Below are 22,560 nucleotides of genomic sequence, written 5' to 3'. Positions count from 1 at the left end.
CTTATTATTGACCATTCATGTGGGATTATAGCCATTTAATTCATTCTTGTGTGGATTATCTTGGGTTTATCATTCAAAATGGTTTGTTGAGGATGCTCTTAGTATGTTTTGAGACAATGTCCCAAAAATCATGGTTATTGTGAGATTTTCACAAAAGCATTGCTATTTGAGATCTGTTTCAATCCCCTCTGTACTTGCTGCTCTTGTCATCACTGAGTGCTGCTCCACCATTCAACAGGTGTCACCAGTCTTGATGGGTCAGGTGACTGGATGCACCATTTGGCCTATGTTTTATCCAAACCAGTATGGAGGGTCGTCATTGCTGTGATCCCAGTACTCCACGCGTGGCTGAAGCTTTAACGCGGCAGCCCTAAGGGAACAAACACACTCTGGTCATTAAAAGTTATTGTGCAGGACTCTAACTTTGCCGTGTTGTTCTAAGTTTGTGTCCTACTTGGAGATGTTGTTGCAGCAGGCCATCGTGATGGAGCAGAGAGGAGGACAGATCCTCTCCAAGTGTCGGAGAGTGCGATCTGTGAGAAGAATACAGCCGCTCACATCAAGTTCTCGCAGGTACTGAGATCCACTTGTCAGATACTGCACTGCCATATCTGTCATCTGAGGCAGAGCAGAAGAAAATAGAAAACATGTGGCATGAGATGACAAGGGGAAACACAATCTACTTCAGCCAGGGAACATTTAAAGGATCTAGAGGTGTATTTGTGTGTATGTGTACCTTGGGACAACCTGACATCTGCAGTGTGACTAGACCTCTGCAGTAAAATGAAATGGCTCTGATGGCCAGGTCTGATAGAGCTACACAGTGACACACATCAACATGTTCCAGATCTCTCACAGTCTTGCACAGCTTCTTCCCTCGTGAGGAACAGAGGAGATGAGAGAAAGATGTGGGATGAAAGTGAATGGATGAGAAAATGAACTAATGGAGGACATGGAGGCATTGGGTAATATATCTACAAGAGGACATAGATGCCTCCATCTGTTCACATCTGTTAGTAGGCTGTAACAGCAAGTAACACAGAAACTGTGGAAATCAGTGGTTCTTTTTTTTTAATTGTTTTTTCTTGGAAACGTGGTGTAGCATTTCCTATCAGCTGATGTTAGCAAATGCTGGAAAAAGCACCCACTAAATATTGTAAATTGCTCCATACAAATGACACATCTGGCCATGTGTTGGAATTCTAACTAGATTTGTACCTCTATGCCAATGTCTGTGATATAGACACACTCTGCAAGCACTAACTTCTTCAAGCGAATTCCCTCAAGAGCCGCCAGCCCCTAAAAATACAAATACCAAGTTACAGATCTCACCACCAGAGCCAGTTATCTTTTTTGTAAGGGTCAAACCAAAAATCACAACAATACCTGATCCCGGATGTTGCAACCGCTGATGTCAAGAGAGCAGATAGAGCTGCCGCTCAGCCACTCCAGACTCATGTCAGTCAGTCTCTCACAATAACTCAAGTTGAGATGGTAGAGTTTACACAGCCTGATAGATTGTAAACACAAAAAGCTGCTGCGTGACACTATTTCACAGATCACAACGAGATGTGTGTGAGTGTGAAGTCAAACTATGCACCTTTGTGAAATCCTCATGACAGATGCATCAGTGATGCGACTGCAGTGGCTGACATTCAGCTCTCTGAGTTTGGTGGATGAGGAACCTTCAGTCAAACACTGGATCCCAGTATCACTCACCCTGAAATACACACAGTACACCCTGTTCCATCATGTAATGCCATATTTAAAAAAGCACACAATCTTAAACAACCGCAGCAACAAACAGACTTGTTACAAAGTGAGATGTCCAGGTGTTGCAGGTTCTTGAGGGCGGCCACAGATCTGAGGCCGGCGTCGGTCATTCTGGGGCATTCTGCGGTGTGGAGTCTGCGCAGGCCTTGTGAGCTGCTGCACAGGGCCGTCCAGCTGATGTCTGTTAGTTGGTTGTTACCTAAAGCACACACACGTTGAACAGAGTTACTTCTATATTTTCATGTGAATGTGGAAATGAATGTTTCAGAATGAGCAATGATGTCACCCTCTGTGCTAAAACTTTTCAGTCTGGCTACTTCAGCAATGGCTTTGAGGGCCACGTCGGAAAGATGATGAGCATCCAGCAGAGACATGGCAGACAGACAGCGACATCTGGTAGTTAGTGCCTGTTAGAGAAGAGAAAGACTCAAACCTTCTCTTTGCTGAGAGGGGTTAATAGTACGCGGACAAAAAAAACAAAACATGCACAACTAGATAAAGTATATCCTTTTGCAATTTCTTCCTCATTCTCTATGCCAGGCATGTCAAACTGATTCCATAAAGGGCCGTGTGGCTGCAGGTTTTCGTTCCAACCAAGGAGGAGCACACCAGGCTGGAATCGATTAATCAGCTGATCTCAGCCTTCAGCTGATAACTAAGTGATTCCTTCATGTTGATTGGTTGGCCTGGTGTGCTCCTCCTTGGTTGGAACGAAAACCTGCAGCCACACGGCCCTTTATGGAATCAGTTTGACATGCCTGCTCTATGCCTTTCTTGAATATTCCTGAGCTTGGATGTTGACCCTGCCATGTGTTAGAAATGATCAAACTTACCAAGACACAGCTATCTGACAGCGTGGGCATGTCATTGATCACAATCTCTTTGAGTGAAGGACATGCGGCAGAAATGTATCTGAATCCATTTACTGTCATCTAGGAGGAGAGAGAGAGAGAAAGGAGGAGGAGGGAGGAAAATATGTGTGTATGTTGGAATCTGACTCATTCTCCTGGATGCAGCTTTCCTGCTCCTCACATTTTCAGGGTCCCATAAAGTGAAACCATACATCTGGAAACAAACTAATACACATTCCCGGAGGACGGTGCGTTTTATGTTGCGGTGCATGTGTGTTATGTTATGGAGTGCGCACATGGTGAGAGGTTGCGCCAGAGTTGGTTATATAAACCCAACCCTCCACTTGGCCACAGCTGCCTCTTACTCTTCTTCCCCAGGTCTTTGTTCATTCGCTCTGACTGAGCGCAAACAGTCACCAGTGTACAGCCAGGAACAAGAAGAGACACGTGCAAACAGAGAGGAGTGACTGGATTTATCCAAGGCGGACTCCGCACTGGACTTTAAAAAAGGTAAAACGCTCTACTGAGAGGAGGCTCACAAGCTTGAGAGGAGTATAGCAACTGACCTGAGTGCATCCGGACAGGTTGAGGTGGATGAGATTGTGGCAGCCCTTCCCTGTGGTCAGGTACAGAAACCCTTTATCTGTGAATCTGTAGCAGTAGGCCAGACTCAGGTACTGAAGGCTGAGACAGTTCCTGTTCAAAATCAATAGATAGGTTTATGTAAGAAACGGAGGATACATTATTTGTGTTTAAGTTTTGTGTAGATTATAATTGATTGTTTTGTTGTTTTTTAACAAAAGGTGTAAATTCAAGTACATTCTCTGCAAGGAAAGCATTTTCCTCAGAAATAACATCACATTTTGAGTTAAAAGTAGATATCTTTAAATTCTTGCTTGGTAAACTGTGGAATATTTTCAAAACATTTTGCTCGAGCTTTGTCCATTAGAGGGACAAAGCTAATGACTGAAAACTGTTGAACATGTAAATCTATCATCAGTGCTATCACACAGTCAAGATGTTATACTATGAGTGCCACATCTGTTCCTCTAAATCCATAAGTGGGATTTTAAATGTGGGAACTAAGGGACAGAAAACAAGGAGAACCACACAGGATTCTTTTTCTGTTCACTATGGAGATGTGAGTGAACTGGAGCACAATTTACAACAGAAATCTAGTCACATGGTGGGTTACCTGGACAGTTCTCTTAGAGTTTTGTTTGTTATAAGTGTGCACGAAAGGTTAAAGTAGAGCAGGCACGGACAGCCCTCCACAATTCTCTGCACCATCATATCCTGTTAAAGAGCAGAGATTTACATGTTATCTTAAACTAGCTCAGCAAAGCACCTGTTACGGGAGTGTATGGCTAGTGTAACACCTCAATCAACAGTGCATTAACAAACAAACATTTAAACTAGGGATGTGCGTGATTAGGCAACTCTTCGATTTAATGTTGCTACCCTTGCTAGTTGGAACTCGAAATACTAGTCGGTTAAACGTATTATTAGAATTTTCTTAACGTACAAACTGAAATTACAGGATGATTTGCAGTGTGCATAATGCATGGTGCACAGTGCCACATGGTTACAAATGGCTCTTACACTCAATTTTTTTGACAATGTTACATTTTTTATAGAGTTTGGACTGTTTTCTGGGTGTTTTCTTACTTTTAGACCTGTCAAAGATTAAACTTCTGTTCAAATGTCAGGGAAATTAGTTGTTGGGAATATCCCTAATTCAGAATACTTGGTTTTCAATTTTATGCAAAAATTAAAACAACTTGGAAAAGGCAACCAGACACTGACAAACAAATGCACTGTTGCTCTTATCGATGATGTTCTGCAAGATTTTAACAATGATGATAGTCATAAAGATGAACACTGAGGGACACTTTCCCAGACAAAGTGCAATCTTAGATAAAAGTTGTGTTTTTAGGTGAATATCCTTATTGATTTAATATAGGACAGGGGCAAACAAGATTTATCATTGTTAGCAATAGTTGTCAATAAACATAAGTGCTAAAAAAGTATGTAAAAAGTAAATTAGTACATGTGATATGAATATTTATTTTTTTATTGTCTGCACATCATCATCGTTTGTCATGTTTTACTTACTGTAACATTAAAACACTCCGACACATTGAGCTCCTGGAGGTTTCTGCATTCACCTTAGAAAATAAAATACAGAGAAAATAAGTAAAGAGCAGAGAAAAGGCTGGTCACGTTTTATAGTCCATCTTTGAAAACCATTATATGTACTTTGTGATATAATAAAGTAATATACAACATTACGTAAGGAATAACATGAAGTGTCACAGTACTTTGGCTTCTTTCAATACTGTATATACATTCCTGTATGGCTCCTATCTCTTACATAATGTGCTACATCTCACTTCTTCCGCAGCAGCAGCAGCTGTGTTCCATCAAAAATGACACCTTCACCTTTGACCCACTGCTTCTGTCTCCAAACCTGTTTTCTTTTGTTAAAACTCCTGCTTTGGTTTCAGCTCTTCTTACAGAAAGAACAATCCCTGCGGGGCTCAGGATGCGAGCGAACTCCTCACTCCCCTTAGCCTTCCTGCTCCTCCTCCTGCTCCCCTCCGCCGAAATGAAAAGACCGGGGAAGGGTAGAGGCCTCAGAGGAGCAAGACACAAACTTACACGGGACAGGTATGTATTTACTCTTTGGTCTAATTTGCTCAGTCCATTTTTCACCTGCTTTAATAACCATGTATAGACTGACAAGCCATGAATTCATTTCCTGTGTGTCTAAAAACTGTCAGGGTAAGGGGTGCTGGGCGTCACAGCAGATCAGGCCCCTCCAGGCTTGCGGCACCACACTGCTCAGAGTTGACAGAATCTCGAGACGTCTTTGTAGACTGTCAGGATCGGCGCCTCACCTCTATTCCCACCTCGCAGACCTGGTCCAAACAACCAAAGCACCTCCTTCTAGCCCGCAACCGGATCAAAGTCCTTCGTGAAGGGGCCTTCTTTGGATATGAGAGTTTAACTAGTCTGGACCTGCAGCAGAACCAGATCTCTTTAGTGGAGGAAGGGGCCTTCCAGGGTCTGACACGCCTTACAACGCTGCTGCTGCAGCATAACCACCTGGGAACACTTAGCGAGGAGGCCCTCATCCCCATGCCAAACCTTGGCTACCTACGCCTATATGATAATCCCTGGAGCTGTCTCTGCCCGATGGACAGCCTCATACGAACCCTTCAGGTCCCGAGCAACCGTAATCTAGGAAATCATGCCAGGTGATGGATCTGACAAAAAGAGTTTGACATAGTGTGATTTATTGCTCTGATCCCACAGGTGTACAAGTCATTACTGATTTATTAGGATAGCACACAGCCTCCAAATATCCCATCTGATTTCACTGTGACTGAAAGGTGTGTTCCTCTTCTAGGTGCGCAGAGCCCATCAGGCTAAAAGGCATTAAGTTGAAGAAAGTGGACCCAGAGTTACTCTGCAAGGAGACAGGTCCAACTGACGACCCACAGGGCGACCAGACAGATTCCACATACCCTGTAGAGCCCATTCCAATTCGCACTAAACCAGACGCCACCACATCTTGCCATACCTACCTCTTCCCCCAAATACGGATGGACTGCAGTAACCGAGGCAAATTCACAGTCAGCTTTTACTTTCCTATATCAGTGTGATTCACTGGACCCTACTCTGAACCTCACTGTGTTTTCACAAATTTAGCACATATGTTTCTTATGCAATGGAGACGACAGGAAAAATACCTCTAAAGCTTTAAGTCAGAGAGTTTGTATGCTAATGATTAAATATTACTTTTGCATGACTGAAATGACTAAACTTCTATTTCTCAGAGGATTTCCAGGGTTAGACAAAGAACTGGCAAAGACACACATCTGGTTTGGCAGGTGTTTTCTATTCAATGTCATGTTGCTTGCTTCCTTAACCTCTGACTGATTGTATTTTATAGTCATTTGTCACCTTATAAACAACTTGAAACCATTAACAAAACAAAGTTTGGCTAGCCCATCAAAATAAATCATTGCAAAGGATCACTGCAAAACATGCCAAAGCATTTAAAATCTTCCAAGAATAGTGTAAATTAAATATGTCTGTCTCCTACTGGCAGGAGGCCTGAATTTTAGTAACAAATTGAGGTTATGGAGAGAGACAGAGCATAAATCTGTCTCTGCAACTATCAGCTTCTAGACTTGCAGCATAGAAACTTCAGCTGATTTCTCAGAGCAGTGTGTGGCTTGACAAACTTCGATGGTATAGATGAAAAATCCATTATTCTATCTTCTGAACATGTGAATGTACACTTACAATTCTGGCAGAGAGGTAAACTACTCAAATGTATTCGAGTAACTCCTTCCCCTCTATGTTTAGGTTTATCTGAGGTGCCCACAGGTATTCCAGAGGATGTTGTTCATATTGATCTGTCCCATAATTCAATCAGCCATCTCAGAGCCAGAGATTTCCAAGGAGCGAGGAGCCTCAGAACCCTAAACTTCAGCAGTAACAACATGGAGCACATTGACAAGGGTATGTGTGCTATTATTACTGCAGTCACAATCAGTGGACGTTACAGTATGTGCTTCCTATTTCCTGTAATATCCAGAATGAAATCCTACACAAACAAAGTTGTGTTTTTCTTTGGCTGATGGATAACATATGGAAAACCAGAAGGGTAAGAACACGTTATACAACTGCTGCTGGCTTGTGTTTGCCATTTTTCTTTTTTAGAGGCAGCTTTACACATTTTTGTGTATACAGTATTGCATTTATTTATAGTGGGAGAAGCTGAGAGGCTTACTAACATAACATGATCCCTGTGCTTAAGTGAGTCAAATACAAACTGAACACCAGCCCACACATTCCTTTCATTCAATTGCACCACTGGCTTTTTTACTTTTGGTTAATAAATACAAAAAAAGTTCTGTCTGTCTCAATATAGCTATACTGAGAGAAGTAAGAAACAAAAGGGATATATGAACATGTGTCTCAAGCTTTTCTCTCTCCTAGGTTCCCTGTCTGGGCTCCTGCACCTTCGTGAGCTGGACCTGTCCGACAACAGCCTGCATTTTGTCCAGTACGGGGTTCTTGAAGACCTTTACTTCCTGTCGCAGCTAAAACTAGGAGAAAACCCCTGGGTGTGTGACTATAGGTGGGTTCTTCTGCTCAAATGTTTACAGTCATTTTTTTAGAAAAAAAAAAAAAAGGATAAAAAACTGATTGTCTGTATTATTTCAGCATCCACTACATGGTGTACTGGCTGCATCTCCACCCAGGGGTGAGGCACTCTGGCCTGCGGTGTCGCTCCCCTCCTGAACATACTGGGGAGAGTGTGGAGGAGTATGTGCACTCCTACAACAGAGAGTGTCCAAAGGACAGACAGCACAGCAGAACAGATCAAGACGAAACAGACCCTGAATTATGGAACACACCAATGGAAGTGCAGGGGGAGCTGGAGGAGGAGCTAGAGCCGAGTCACTTGAGAGCACCCCAGAAATACCAGATCATCAGGCTGACCTGACTCAAGCGAACATTTGACCTAAAATCTGACTTTAAAAAGCTTCTTTGTTTTCCTTTCTTTCAATATTATAAGACAGTCTGTATCAGATGGAGAAACTACATTTTTCAGTGTTGCTTTTATATTTTGTCATTTTTATCAAAATACATGATTTCTTGACCATTTTGACTAATAATTACTATAAGAACATGATCTGTATGGGTCAGTGCACAACTAAGTGAAACATGGGTATTGCAAAGGAGACACCTGGGACAAATATATATATATAGCTGGCTACATAATTTGCAATACTCACTGATAGATTTCAAGCTTGTCCATGTTAAAGATGTGCAGCCACGCAGGTTGAGATGGATCACAAATGGGCGGTAGTTCTGCAAAATCTGCTTCATTGAGCTGTCTGTTATCCAGTTTTTCTCCACAGAGAAGTTGATCTGCAGGGGCACATATTAGGGAACATTTGTACTCCTGTTTCAAGTCTAACTTTAAACACTACTGAGAATTAACTACATGAATCAAACTCTCACTACAGACCTGACTCCACAAGTTGCCTGACTGGATGACAGCTTTCCATGTGCAACACACCTCAGCACAATTCAACCAGTCTCGCAATTGTAAATATTGAAAGATCTGCAGAGAAAACATTGTGACATTTGATCATTCGGAAAGGTGGAATCATTTCAATTTCCTCTCCATTCATTTGACCAATATCCTAGTACATTCATTTCGTCCTCAGTAACTTGCCTTTTCTTGTTCTTGTCACAAGGTACACATATTCTGAAAATAACAGTAAACACTGAAGCATTTGTAGGATCAGAAAGATATGTCGGTGGAACATCTGATGCAAATGTTATGGGAGAGTTATCCACAGATTAAAGCAACAAAGCAACTTCCTATGGTCCTGTGAGTTTTAATCTCACATAACCAGCTGTCACTTTGGAAATGTTTGGCCAATGTCAAGAGGACAGGATTCACAGCCACCTCTGCTGCTGCCACTTCGCAAGGTAGTGCGATGTAAGTGTACAAGCGGGCTCTTTCTTTCTCTAAACATAGTCATGCTGAAGCACTATTTATCAGGAGAGGTGTTGGACAAAAAACACCAGAGCAAATAAAGCCAAAACGGCACTCTCTCAGCATGTGAATCCAAAACAAACAGGAGCTACAACTGGTAAGCACAAGCAGAGTCACAAAGATGTTTTCTGGAGTCTTGATTAGAGCCACTGGTATGAAAGTAATCCTAGAATTATACAATATCTAGAAAATATATGCAAAAACAGATCCTTTGAGAAGCAGATCTTTTGAGAGAGTTGCGCCATAAACACAACCCTTTCTGTGGTAATGGGTCAGAGGTAAAATCAACCAACTGCAACTGACATTAATCAACTGGCCTCAAAGAGGCTGGAAGCATGTTTACAGTGGAGTCCACAAGTCTTATGTAACAAGTGAAGCAACTCCAGCTTCAAATCCAGGCATATCATCTCGCTGCATGGGAACTAATCAGGTTCATGAAGTATAAAGGAAAACATGAAGAAACTGGCTGAGTGACACGTGAATGCTGTGTAGTTTAAGAAAAACTACCTTCAGTAAGAGGCTGGAAGGGAGCAATGAGAGTCTGTCACATTTTTCCCCAGTCTGGTGGACTTTATTGCCGAACTCCATTTCCAACCTCTGCATGATTCATACAAACACACAAACAAGAAATGAAGAAAACTGCATTCGTTCTACTTCTTTTTTTAACTAAAATTCCAAATTAAAGTATACCTTAAAGTGCTCTTTTGTCCTCTTTGAGTCCTTTGCAACATTATGCCAAGCAGCTATGATGCGCTTAAGGTGGCCAGCATTTACAAGACTCTCAAGTTTCTCCATGGCAACTGAATTGAAAAGAAATTTAAATCTTGTCCATCGTGTCCATCACTTTTGAACGGAACAACTATTTGCATTTCTCCATCTTTTTTAGCAGAGGATAACACATGGGCTAAATTATGGCGACAATGGTATGATCACTATGTTCGATTCTTCAGAATCCCTAGATAAATGTACGTTATAAAAGTAGAGTCAAGTCTCAGAGTTTATGAGTGGAAGGTGCAGGGGCTAAAATGAGTCATAAGAGTGGGTGTATACAGTGGGGAAAAAAATTATACATATCTGGACACATTTCTTAACCCCACTGCATGTTTTCTCTGGCTATATAAAGAAGAGAGTCATAGCTTACCAAAACAGTCAGTCCACATTAGTTAAGTCAAACTCCTCATGATTAGTTTTTCATTCTTACCAAAGTAATCACCTACCAGCCTGTGTCTTCTTGTGTATTTTTACCCAGTTTGACCATTTAGTGAGTGCAACCCATTGGCATTTCCTCTCATAGTGCTTCTTCATCAGGTCCATCTTCAGAGCCAACTCAGTTGTACCTCTCTTACTCTGTGCAATGAACCTCTTCCACCGCCTGCAACCAACAGCAAACACAGCTCATTATTAATTCAGTGGAGAGGAACGTAGGCAGTCAGAAACCTGCATGAACTCCACACAACACTAGTCAATAACGCTGAAATAATATAATTTAACATCTAAGAAGCTTTTTCTATGATCTCAACTGAAGCAGGTTTGGACATTCAGACAGGACAGAGTGACTAGCTGGAAAAAAGGTAACTGATGCAAAAATCGGCACTGACAATGGACAAGTGAAAGCTAATCTGTGTAACACAATATGCTCATGAACTCAGCAGCGTGTTAACAATGATCTAGAGAAGACATTCAGGACTTTCAGTCACATGGGTCAAGAGTTACATCTGAGTCACTTTCTCTTGGTATTATGTGTTTCACATGAAGAGGAAGGCTACAGCTATTTTAAAGCTATAATTTTCAAAGATATATCTCTGGATTGTTTTTAGTGATTTAAGCCATCACCATGCAGCCCCTTCAGTAAATGCTCCACCTGTGCTTGTCTAATTAGGCTGGGTTTCAAGCTGAGCTGTCTACACAGCTGGTGCCTAATTGCAATCAGTGTAAGCAGAATCTGAAACGTTTTTGTATCCTTCCATGAACATTTCCTATCATTCCTTGTTCTCAAACATTCTGGGCAAAGAAAGGACAGAGCATGATTGATTGTTATCCTGGCTGCTAGTTTTAATCAACAATCTGCTGCTGTTGCTGCTACAGGTTGATGCTGTGGCTGAACTCACCACCATGATTCTTCCATCTGGGTAACTAAAGCACAGGTGTATATTTGGATAGATCTGGTCTAGTTCTGTTTTTTATCTTTCTAAATGTATTGTTTTTCAGGATTTCCTGGCTTTGCGCTCTGCTTTTGTGGGGTGGCATCTGTTTTCCTCCTCAAAAAGGTAAGAATTTCTATGTTATTCCTGACAATGTTCAATCATATGAATTAAATCTTATGGCTGTTTATTTGCTGATAGGTCACAATCTTGCGCATGGTTACTCTGTCAATGATGATGAATTCAGCAGCCATGCAGGCGTGCTTGGTCCACAAACCTCAAGCCAGTTCCAATTTGGAGCATCTTCAAACACAAACTATGACTCTGTTAGTCCAAGGGATGAGATGGATGATATGAGACACCAAAGCTTTGTTTCCCCTCAGAGAGAACCAGTCCGCCATGAAAACAATGAGGATGCTATCTCTGTTGCTAGCCTTATTGAAGAGATGGGACAAAGCAAACCAGACTCAGGACATGAGCCAGATAAGTTTTCAGAGGTCCCCTCCACTCCTTCTGTACAGAAATATGAGCATGAAAGGTCTGATTATCAACAACCCTTTGGCCTTTTAGTAAAGGAGCATGCACAAAAGAAACCTATGGAGGGCATCAGTTTCTCCACAATCAGAGATTTCGAACAGTTTATAGAAACAATGAAAAGGTCCTTTTTAATGCCAGGAAGTGATGTGAGTAGACATTTTCAAACTGCACGGGGAATTATGGAAAACGAAATGGCTTCTAAAGCTCAAAAAATAAAGGGAGAACCTGACATGGGCTATGGGTCTAGTTTTGCAAATGAAGCCTCTGCCCATGAGGCCAGTGAAAAAGTGCAAAGTGAACCTCTTAATACAATGTTTGAACAAAGTGAAGAGGGCGCCAAGTACCACATGCCAAGTGAAAGCCTCTCTGTCCCTGACCCTGTCGACTCCACTGCAAGTCTCATTCCTACCAGTGTTTATGACAGCCAGGGTCTGGGCTCTGCTCTCCACCCACACTCTCATTTAGGAGCCCCAGAGCATGTTTCAAGTAATTATGGAAGTTTTGACAATGTTGGCATTTCAGTGGAAAAGCCTGATATTTTCACAAGTGCTGACGTGCAAAATGAAGATGTTCAGTCAACAAGCTACAAGCTCCCTAAACGAATACCCTCTGGCTCATTCTTTGGAGAGGATTTTTCTTTCAATGGCCATGTGACTGTCTCCCCTGTCAACCCTCTGAACAGCCCATCTCAAGATATCAGCTACTTTCCAAGTAAGACATCCAATATAACGCCTCTGAAGTCTGAGAAGAATATCCAACAACCAAGATATACACCTCACAGTAAAGACTCTTCAGCAGGAAATCAAAAACAATCTGGTGGCTTTGAACTTCCAAATGTCCAAAGCGAGGAGCTAGGCAGGGTGACGCCAGCCAATGTCCTGTCTGCACCAAATCCCCAGTCTTTGAATTCCTATGGCAAAAGTTTATATGTTAGTGCACCAAGAGGTCAGCTCTACATCCGAGAGTATCTACCAAAACACAGGAAAATGCCAGCCCCATTATTTCAGCCATATCAACCCACTTTTGGAGAGGAATCAAAGGATATAAAGTACACTTCCACTGTCTCCCTGCCTGTATCCAGCAGTTCTGTTTCTTCAAGCTCTGATAACCTTTTACCACCGAACAGTAGCGGTCATGTGGGTGTTCGTACAAGCAGCCCGCATGATGCTCAGGATCAAGCTTTCAACAGAAAGCAGCTAGTCAGATCCCACCAAGTGTTTACTGTGAAACCTTCCAGCTCTCTTCATGACTCAAGCCGTCCTTCCATCCTGACTGACCAGGCAAAAGATGAGAGATCAGACATCCCAGAGCAGACACTAGTTTCTGTCAGTCACAAACCAAAACAAATGACTGACAATAGCCTGATTCCCATTTCTGGTGGCTTAGGCTCATCCCATTGGGGTGTCTCCTCTGTGGTCGGGACTGATTATGCAAGCTCTCTAACTAACCTGGCTCCAACCTCAGCATCAGAGACAGCTTTTTCAAGATTACTTGGCAATAAAGTCATGTCCAGAAATTTAGGAATCAAGAATGTAATCTCGGATAGGTTTCTAACTGGTGATATACGTGCTGCCACAAACCCCCTGAGCTCATTTTCATTGCCACAGAGAAGAGGCATGTCTCTTAATGGTGGCTATGTAGGTGCAACCAGAGCTGGCCTTCTACAGACTTTAATGCAACAAACCAAGGTACGGAAGCGTCCAGCTAATGTGAATGAAGAGCTCGGCAACATGGCCTACCAGTCTCCTCAATGGTTGTCTGCATCCAAAGTTTCTGACTCTACCTTAAGTGGTGTCTTTTGGAGGAATGATGGCAACACAAAAAGGCTTCCACCTGAAACAGGCCCCAGAATGTCAACACCATCTGTAAATGCATATGTTGTGAAGTCCAGAAACAGCTATGTAAGGGGCAAAGTATCTATATCAAAGACCCATTATGCACTGTATCAGCTGGTTGAAGACAACTGGTAAACACCAACGGAAACCTGCTCCAATGCCACCAGAACAATGTATCCCAAGGTACAAAAGGATATGAAGATCAGTTACAGAGCTGTCATTTTCAAGTGAAATAAAATAGTGTGGGGAAAACTTTCAAATATTTTGCCTGAGTTGTGCTAATTATTTAGACTAATAACTAAACTTCCTCAAGCGTTTCATTTGTCCTTCATTTATGTGGTTGGGATCCTGAATTAAATTTATATAGATTCAAAGACAGCAGTGGCCAGATGTTCAGTAGGAAACTTCAAAAAGTCAACTGAACTTGGAGGTAACTATGGCTACCTTTTTTTTTTAACATGTAGGATTGCACTGGAGGCAAATACTAAAATTCCAGGGAGATCATTATTATCTAAGAGTCACACTGCAGCTGACCTGCCCTCGAGCATAGACCTTGAAATTTCAGAAAGAAAACAGCTGAAAAATGTACCTATTGTGAAAACTGTACTCCTACAATACATTATATACTATAATAAATTTGGACTTTTCATATTGTAGGTGACATTGCTGACAGCAAGTCCTTTTGTAAACATTCAAGTATTCATATTGTTAAAACCTAATGCTTACACCTGAAATTTTTCATTTTTGTTTTCTATAGGATCTGCTGCCATCTTCAGCTGGAAGGAAGTTTCTGCATTGCTACATACCTCTGCTGTAATTAGTAAAGGCATGAAATATTTTAAACAGTTGTCTGTCGTCTTGATTTTGTCACATAGGATGTGCTAATCAACAATGCCTGTGTTTAAGGTTGACAAGGTTGACCTTTTCCCTCCAAAACTTCTTGGATCAGTAAATCAAACCATGTGTTTATCATGACTGCAATTCTGCAGGCCTACCTGAAGCAAGCGCTTGTTAAATGTTTTCTGTAACAGGAGTAGGCCTTCTCAACCAGACAAAATGACAGCTAGAAAGGAGAACAGAACAGCAATTATTATATAAGCACTAACATCAATTTGAGTCTGAACAATTTATCTGAGGGATCTGGGACTTGTACACTACTAAACCATACTGTACCATGGTGCCATCTTGGTCCATATAGACTGTGTCTATAGTCCTATGTGTCCGAGAGGTTTTTGAGGTGTGCTGTTCTGCATCAGCAACAAACTTGTGCCTCAAAAAATAAAGGTGACATCAGAATAGATAAAAATTCATAGTGAATTTGTATAGAACTAATGAAGTATTGATTACTAATGGAAGAAGTAATACATGTTATGTCGAATCTGATCAAGTATGATATTAAGTCAATGTACTCAACACAGCCAGCACCGGTCTCATGTACAGACTGATTTTACTTGCAGTGGACTGGCAGTGTGCTGGTGCAGCTCTAAACTAGTGAGCTGCCACAGACAAACAGTACACAGGCTACAAATCCAGTGTAGTCCTTTGTCAGAGGTTTTACATATACAAATTCAGATAGATACTTTATTAATCTCCAGAGAGAAATTTGCAGTTCCAGCAACACAAGGGCATGAAAAATAAGAACAAGAACAACTTTCAAGTAAATTCATGAGCTATTACTTCACATGCTACTGATACTTGTATACGATGAAAAAGTACAACTTTGTAACTTAAATGTATGAATTGTAATTCTGTGCATTTAGAGTATAACTTCACATTGCATGTTTTACAACATTTATGAATTCCTGAATAAAACTGCATAACCTGTAATGACCACCACTGATTTAGTTTGAAAAATCATGTTTTAAACAAAAATCCATGTTGACAAAAAATTATTCTCCCATCAAAAATGTCCAAAATGAATTATGCCTGTAATTGTAAGTGGTTTTAAGTGCTGGGGACACTGGCATGTTGGATCCCCAGGACTGCTGCTTTGAAAGTCACTAAGTAAAATGACAAAGGCCTGCAAAATCTACAGTATCCACATGGAGTACTTGATTATTGCTAATATGCAAGTTACTAAAAGGGGCAATCTGTTAATGTGAGCAAATATACAATGGTGGGCAATGAAACCAGAGAACATGATGCAGCTGTTAATGTGACAGAAATACTATTTCTGCACTTAGCAGCCTACCATGTCTTTCATTGCCAGCAGAAAAACAAAACTTGAGAAAGTGAGCCACCAAGTGTCCGTCTAAAGGAAAATCACAAGAAACAAGGTTTACCTACCAGTCAACAGCCTCAAGACTATCATGTCCCTGGAAGGCCACAAGAGTGTTTTTTAGAAACTGTACTGGGTCACTGGGACATGACATGCACGAAGCTGTCAATAAGACCTATTGTCAAAGAAGGTGAAATTAAGAGAACAATGATTTAGGAAGATGTTTTTAAAAAGTGATAATAGTCAAAGTGAATTGAATGTGTATTAACTACTTAAGAACTTATCTGAGCTCATGATCTCTGTAACATTAACGTTACATGTAGCTATCTTTACAAACTTAATATTTCTACACAAGTTAACCTAACGTTACCTTTTGTATTTGTGGCAGGCAGTGTTTCAGTTCGCACTCTATCAGAGCAGACTTTGCGTTTGCTACAGCCATATCTTGTCAGTCACATCAAGTCAAATAGTTATCGAGGTCTCTAACTAGCGCTAACTAGCAAACGCTAGTCGTTGCCAGGTAACGAAGTGGGTGAAGCTCAACTGACGTTAAGTGTTGGACAACTAATGCGCTGCAGCTAGATTTCAAAATGTAACCTTACGTAGTGTACCAAGTATATATGACGCACATGACTTTTCAGTGAACAAATTGCAGATGCTAGCATTTTTCGAAAAATTATCCAAATGTATATTGAAAGATAAGGTTTTGTACATGGCTAGAAACTTCTCGCTCATCACCCAGAGAAAGATTTGGTCGGCCATTCAGAGCTGCCCTCGGCGATGTTGCCAGATTGGACAGTTTTCCGTTTGACATGCAATAACCAATAACTGATTACTGTCAAAACAAAAATGTGATTTCATGTTTGTGACGACTAAGGTGAAGCTTTTTTCCCCTATTCTTCTTCTTATTATTATTATTATCATTATTATTATCATTAGTGTTATTCTGATTATTATTTCAGAGAGATACTATTTCTGAGGGCAAACTCTTAACGTTTAATCTAACATTATCTAAAATACGTTAATATTATTTCTGACCAGTTATAAATATTTCATTATTATAACCATGGTATTGAGTTTGCCTAATGATACTGATAGAGGCGATAAGATGCTTATTTATACGCTTGGGCGGGTTTTGGCTCTGATTGGGCTACCGGTTGTCAGTCCAATCTGGCAACAATGGCTGCCCGGAACAAGGGAACACAACATTGTTGACAACTGTGGCTTGTCAGCAAACTTCTACAGTTTTAATAACAATGAATCTGTCTAAATTTCTTTGGGTCGGCTTTGTGGCGCTTTCGATGGACTGTCGTCAGTGCTAGCTAACTAAGCAGCCGGGTTAGCTGTCAACATATTTGACTCATAACGTTTCAGACCATCTGTATCTTAACGTGTAGCTAGCTAGCTAGCTAGCTACAGCTTAGCTAAAGACATAGCAGCAGCATGGGTGATGGCAGTGTTACTCCCAGGCTCAGCAACATGAAAGCATTGCTTGGAATAGTTGCAGGAGCTGGAGCCTCCTACGGAATATACAAACTAATCAGCGGGGGGAGCTTCAAGAGAAACAAGAAGAGTGTCAACAGTGAAAGTCCTGGTGTCAGGACCAGCCAGCCAAATCAGGTTACCCTACCGCGAGGCAGCCTGTTGGCCAAAGTGTCTGGGCTGGACGTTGTCTGTCCCCGACCTGATGTTGCATCAGGTAAGAACCACAGAGCTCATAAAGCCGAACGATACTCACATTAACTATATCTAAACATTTGTGATTGTTCCAGCAAAGTGAATATCTCAAGAGAATTTGTCAAAATCTCCCGTGTTCAAACACAAAGCAAACATAGTCATTCCCTAAATATGCTCACATCTTTGATATCCAGAGCTGGATAAAAATCATATGCAGAGCTTTTGACTGTAGACAGTAACTACAGCTGAGCGGTAGTCACTGGCATTCAGAGCAAGTACATGATTAATGTCATGAAATGTTGATCAAATGGCTTATTTTGCTCCACAGGTGACATCATCCACCAGTCCCCGGGTCACCTGGAGCCACAGCACTTGAAAATGCTGCTGTCATGTCTACAGACCAGCAGTAATCCGCCTGACAGATGTCGGATCCTACTTACGCTGGGAAATGCTGCTGCCTTTACTGTGAATCAGGTGAAGTAAAAATATGCTTTCTATAAAACCTTCCTCAAGTATGGCTAGTACTGAGTGTTTAATGTAACATAAGTTATTAAATTATATAATTATGTAGCTGCTGTGTTTAGACAGTGACCTCACTCAAAGTTCTGTATATGACATTATATGTCTCCTTTCATCCACTTAAATTTATATTGTTGTTTTTTTTCATTGATTCTTCAGAATCTAATACGGGAATTTGAAGGGATTCATATCATAGCCGGCTTTCTCTCTGATCCTGCGGCAGAGGTTAGAGTGCAGACTCTGAATGCTTTAAATAATCTATGTATGAACATCCCAAACCAGGAACAAATAAAGGTACGTGGCTGTTTACTGGTCAGCAAATAACATGCGCTCTGTTGTTGCTGAGTAGGTCTTTTTGGTCATATATCAGGCAGGCAGGATTCACCTTGAACATTCACCTTGTCTTGCAGGGTTATGTACCACAAGTGCTGGAGCTGATTGAGATGTCACCCGTGAATTCTGACCTTCAGCTCGGTGCTCTCAGGCTGCTGACAAACCTTTCAGTCACAGATAAACATCAACACTTGCTGAAGGAATCAATTACACTTTTACTCTCCCTACTTGTCGTGAGCAATGAAGCGTTACAGGTTGGTATCATGTCAGGTTGCACGTGGTTGATCTCCAACACATTTTTAAAAATCAGTTGTCCTAAGTTGTAAAAGTTCCTATTAAATTCTTATGTGATGATTATAATGAACTGACACATTTGCAGTGCTTGTTGGAAAGCAGATAAGTCCAGCAGAACTGTGAATGCAATATGAATGAATGAAGCACTTCCAATATTTGTGTTTCAGGTTCAGGCTTCGAAAGTCCTTGTGAATCTGTCATCTAATCCGGATATGATGGATGACATTGTTCAAGCTCAGGTAAGGATAATGGGATGAAAATGCAGTCTTAATCTGATCATCCTCATGTAAGTCAAACATCCAGTGCAGTTTGCATGTTTTTATAGATAAACAACAAATCAAAACAAACAGCTGCATAATTCAGTTTTCCTCTCTCTTTTTTGCTGTAGGCACCAGCTTCTGTTGTGCTGCTGTTCGACGCACGGACAGCCTCTGCCGTGCTTCTGCGACTGCTAACATTTGCAGGGAACTTAAAGGCCTGGAGGCCATCTGCCCAGGTTGCTCATGAACTTAGGCGGAAGCAGGATTGCCTCTTCCGGGTCATGCTAGATGAGTCTTCTCAGCTCCACAGCAGACTGGTCCAGCTACTCTCACACCCTGATGGGGAGATTCAGGCCCAAGTGGCTCGCATCTTGAGTTAGGCCCCCCTCTCTGGACTCTTGGATCCATGCACAGCTTTAGCTTCCACACCCTATGCCAAAACCCTCAACCTATCATCCTTTCATTTAAATTATAAATCTGTTGACATTCATCTTATAAAAGAGCAGGCTGCGTAGCCTCTCGTTGATACTCAGCCTCCACTCCCACACTCGATACCTACTGTGTTTCCTAGATCAGTATTATTACCCCACATCTGCTCAACTAAATGATCTGTTTCACCTCGTTAGCCACTCTTCCCTGATTTCCAGTTTTTCACACTGCAATTAACTGACGAGCACTGAATGAGCAGGAAGAAGCCATTCATTCAGTTGGGTGTGAAAACAGGCCACCCCCTCCCTGTTTTATTCCTGCCAGCAAGAGTTTTGCCAGAGACTATTTTCCTTCAAAGATCCACAGTGCCCTTCCTTCTGAGAACCTACTCACCTACTTTCTCTGAAGACGTATTCCAGGTGAAATTTCTGAACCCGAACCCACTGCCAAACATTTCCTAGAGAATGTGTCAGAATGCCCTGTGCAGCATGACCCAAATTACTACCCATCTGTGGCTCAGAGGGACACATAGACGCAGAGCTGAAGAGGTTTCCTACTGCACACCTTAGCATGCCTTGGAGACACAAATGAATGGAAGTACTACAGCTCCAGTCCTCGCTAAAGTATTGGCATGCTGGATTTAAAGATCATGATCTTCTTCAAATGAAAGCAAGATCTAGTCATTTAATTTGAAAATCGGACCGTCATGACTTTAGAAGAGCCAAAGTGAGGTTAACCTACAGGGTGTTCGGTCTCACGTTCTGCCACAGTGTGAGAAGCTCAGTGTATTGGGAAGACCTTGTGGTTGAAACACAGCCTCGCATTAAGAAGAGCTAGTAAAGGTGGTTGGGACACTTGATAACGATTCAGCCTGGGTTAACTTTGACTTTGAAGGTTCACCAACCACAGCTGCCTGGTAGAAAACCCCAGAGTTGATCCAGGATGTACAGTTGCATCTCTCTGCTAAGAAACACCTGCAAATTCCTCATGGAGGAGCTGGAGGAAGTTGTGGGGGAAAAGGATGTCTGGACTGCTATGATTGTTTCAGCTACCATAAATATCGTGCGGATATGGAGCTTGAAAGTAAATGGAGGAGAGGTTGACCTCAGACAAAGCAGTCTGTAATAGTAATAACAATAATGATAATACATTTTTATGGAGAGAAGGTTATTGAATCACAACAGCGATTGAATGTTAAATTCAAGCCTTATTATGTTAAGTTATGCACTTACTGTAATAAGACAGGCTGTAAGTGACAGGGCCACATGTTGTCTTGCTGGAGGACTGGAGCCGTGGACCCATCTGCCGACTTGTTAACAGTATTTACAGAGAGGAGATGGGTGTAGGTGCACACCTCTAATTTGCATGAAAAATGTGACCATTATCTCTGAATATGACTTTTAATGCAAGGATTTTATGGCATGAAGCCAGTCCAGGTGTAAAGATATGCTGCACAATTTTTATGTTTGGACACTGATTTTGTTGAACCCAAATCCTAAATCTCTCTCAGGCAATATGGTTTACCAGAACAGATACAGCTGGAGGCTGATATACTTGTGACCTAGATTATGATATTTATTTAATAAACTTAGCATTTTGCCTATAAGTGAGAAAAATGTTTGTTGTGTCTGTTTTAATGGTTCAATAAATGCTCGATATGACATGTTATGTATATCCACATCCTTATTTCTCCTGTTTGCTCAAATGTATTCAACAAGCTTTGCTGTTGTTAGATGATGGGCTGCACACTTGGAGCTGCTTTTTGGCTTTGTCAATAACAAAATGCACATTCCAGCAGTTTACTGTAGATTACTGTGAAGGTCTTTCCTCAGGTCTCCGCCACAACTCTCTGGCAATATCATCTTCATCAATTCACAATGCTGCTGCTGGAGTCGTAAAGAGGTTGAAAAAAGTTAACACATCTCATTAACTGTCAGGTCGCGGCTTTGGCATCCACTGTAGCAGTGAACAGATATTAAATTACTGCTGCTCGTCTGTAAATCAATGGCCTCGGACCATAATACTGTACATCTTACTGTCTTTTATCATATGACTTTTTCTGCCTCTCAGGTTATCTGTTAGGGCTCTCATAGCTGTTTCCAGAGACCAGAGTAAATGTAGTGAAGCAACATTTAGTTGATAGAGGTTACTATGCACCACAGAGTTGGATTAGGCATCCAGAAGATATGAGACTTGCCCTGACTTATCCAGGTTGAAAAACGTTTTGTTCTTCACCATCTTTGACTGAACTTTAAAGGGGAACACCAGCAATTTAATGTTGCTCATCCATGATGTTGGAGACATTTAAAAAGAATGGTGAAAATCGAAGCAGCAGAGGATGAGATGTCCTAGTATCCATGTGCGTCGATCTCCAAAAACACTGGATCTTACATTTCCTATAATGCAACTCTGTGAGTATTTCACTAGTAGTTCCCTGACTGGTAAAAGCCCACTTCCCTCAAACTCCACACCTCTAGTATATTGCATGCTTCCTATAAAAGATATTAAACCTAATTTGAAACAACCCTAAAGAAACATCATCAGGTGACCGATGACATCATCAGGGTTATTTTATGAGAGTAGCAGTAATGAGCAGTGCTCCTCCTCATGACCTTCATGTGTAAAATTGATGAAGTGACCCTTTAAGCACTTACTGTTCACCTTGTTGTTACATAATTTCCATCTAGTATTTTTTTAGTATTAAGTCTAAGTTAATGATTTATGAACCTAAACAGCTGAAATTCAATAATATTACGATTTGTTTTGAGAATTATTTAATCACGATTTCCTTTGAGAAATCGTGATTTTTGTAATGTGGGCGCAGATGATGAATTTGGACAGCACCCTTTAAAATGAGGCGGATTTAGCACTGATGATGATGCGTTCGGGTCTTTTGTCTACCACCCCCCCCCCCCCCCCCCCCCCCCCCCCCCCCCCCCCCCCCCCCCCCCTCTCTCTCTTTCCCAGGCCTACACACAGCCTCCTCCCCCCTCCCCCTCCGAACAAACGAGATGACCATCGGTGGATCATCCAGCAGAGTCACACCGCGGATCAGTGAGCGCAGGCAGGCGGGCGGGCGGACACGACCCAGGCGGACGGACCGA

The 22,560-nt window shown here is 41.6% G+C and overlaps 3 protein-coding genes across 4 annotated transcripts; 2 read left to right on the top strand and 1 right to left on the bottom strand.

Annotated features, from left to right (window-relative positions):
• Nucleotides 1-54: 54 nt before the first annotated feature.
• fbxl13 (F-box and leucine-rich repeat protein 13) lies at nt 55-17,153 on the bottom strand. Its single transcript, XM_041938638.1, is given in 22 exon segments — nt 55-370; nt 455-618; nt 737-871; nt 1,219-1,299; nt 1,387-1,510; nt 1,601-1,720; nt 1,810-1,972; nt 2,060-2,180; nt 2,607-2,705; nt 3,191-3,320; nt 3,820-3,920; nt 4,740-4,792; nt 8,441-8,576; nt 8,677-8,772; nt 9,721-9,810; nt 9,904-10,013; nt 10,431-10,585; nt 14,722-14,789; nt 14,900-14,996; nt 16,013-16,119; nt 16,315-16,388; nt 17,099-17,153. Coding segments are annotated over 22 exon segments (2,487 nt in total). The 3' UTR covers nt 55-162.
• Nucleotides 2,803-8,305, top strand: LOC121607451 (leucine-rich repeat-containing protein 17-like). Of its 2 annotated transcripts, none has more exons than XM_041938250.1 (7): nt 2,803-3,134; nt 5,132-5,294; nt 5,408-5,884; nt 6,037-6,251; nt 7,002-7,157; nt 7,638-7,779; nt 7,866-8,305. In XM_041938250.1, exons 2-7 carry the CDS (start codon nt 5,170-5,172, stop codon nt 8,146-8,148), a joined length of 1,398 nt encoding a protein of 465 aa, XP_041794184.1. In that variant the 5' UTR covers nt 2,803-3,134; nt 5,132-5,169; the 3' UTR covers nt 8,149-8,305. The 2 variants fall into 2 exon arrangements, with proteins under 2 accessions (XP_041794184.1, XP_041794185.1); XM_041938251.1 differs by having other exon boundaries at nt 2,803-3,250.
• Nucleotides 17,138-21,112, top strand: armc10 (armadillo repeat containing 10). Its single transcript, XM_041938255.1, has 6 exons — nt 17,138-17,643; nt 17,950-18,095; nt 18,300-18,434; nt 18,551-18,727; nt 18,935-19,006; nt 19,156-21,112. The coding sequence occupies exons 1-6, from the start codon at nt 17,388-17,390 to the stop codon at nt 19,405-19,407; spliced, it is 1,038 nt and encodes a 345-aa protein (XP_041794189.1). The 5' UTR covers nt 17,138-17,387; the 3' UTR covers nt 19,408-21,112.
• The last annotated feature ends 1,448 nt before the right edge of the window (nt 21,113-22,560 follow it).

Source organism: Chelmon rostratus, chromosome 6 (assembly GCF_017976325.1).
Source record: "Chelmon rostratus isolate fCheRos1 chromosome 6, fCheRos1.pri, whole genome shotgun sequence".
Lineage (NCBI taxonomy): Eukaryota > Metazoa > Chordata > Actinopteri > Chaetodontiformes > Chaetodontidae > Chelmon > Chelmon rostratus.
This window is presented reverse-complemented; position numbering and strand designations above follow the sequence as displayed.

Bases quoted from the DNA above. Each gene is read 5' to 3' on its own strand.
- LOC121607451 (XM_041938250.1), top strand. From the start codon at position 5,170: ATGCGAGCGAACTCCTCACTCCCCTTAGCCTTCCTGCTCCTCCTCCTG. The intron at 5,295-5,407 runs GTATGTATTTAC...AAAAACTGTCAG, and splicing joins CACAAACTTACACGGGACAG to GGTAAGGGGTGCTGGGCGTC. The intron at 5,885-6,036 runs GTGATGGATCTG...TTCCTCTTCTAG, and splicing joins AATCTAGGAAATCATGCCAG to GTGCGCAGAGCCCATCAGGC.
- armc10 (XM_041938255.1), top strand. From the start codon at position 17,388: ATGGGTGATGGCAGTGTTACTCCCAGGCTCAGCAACATGAAAGCATTG. The intron at 17,644-17,949 runs GTAAGAACCACA...TTTGCTCCACAG, and splicing joins CCGACCTGATGTTGCATCAG to GTGACATCATCCACCAGTCC. The intron at 18,096-18,299 runs GTGAAGTAAAAA...TTGATTCTTCAG, and splicing joins CTGCCTTTACTGTGAATCAG to AATCTAATACGGGAATTTGA.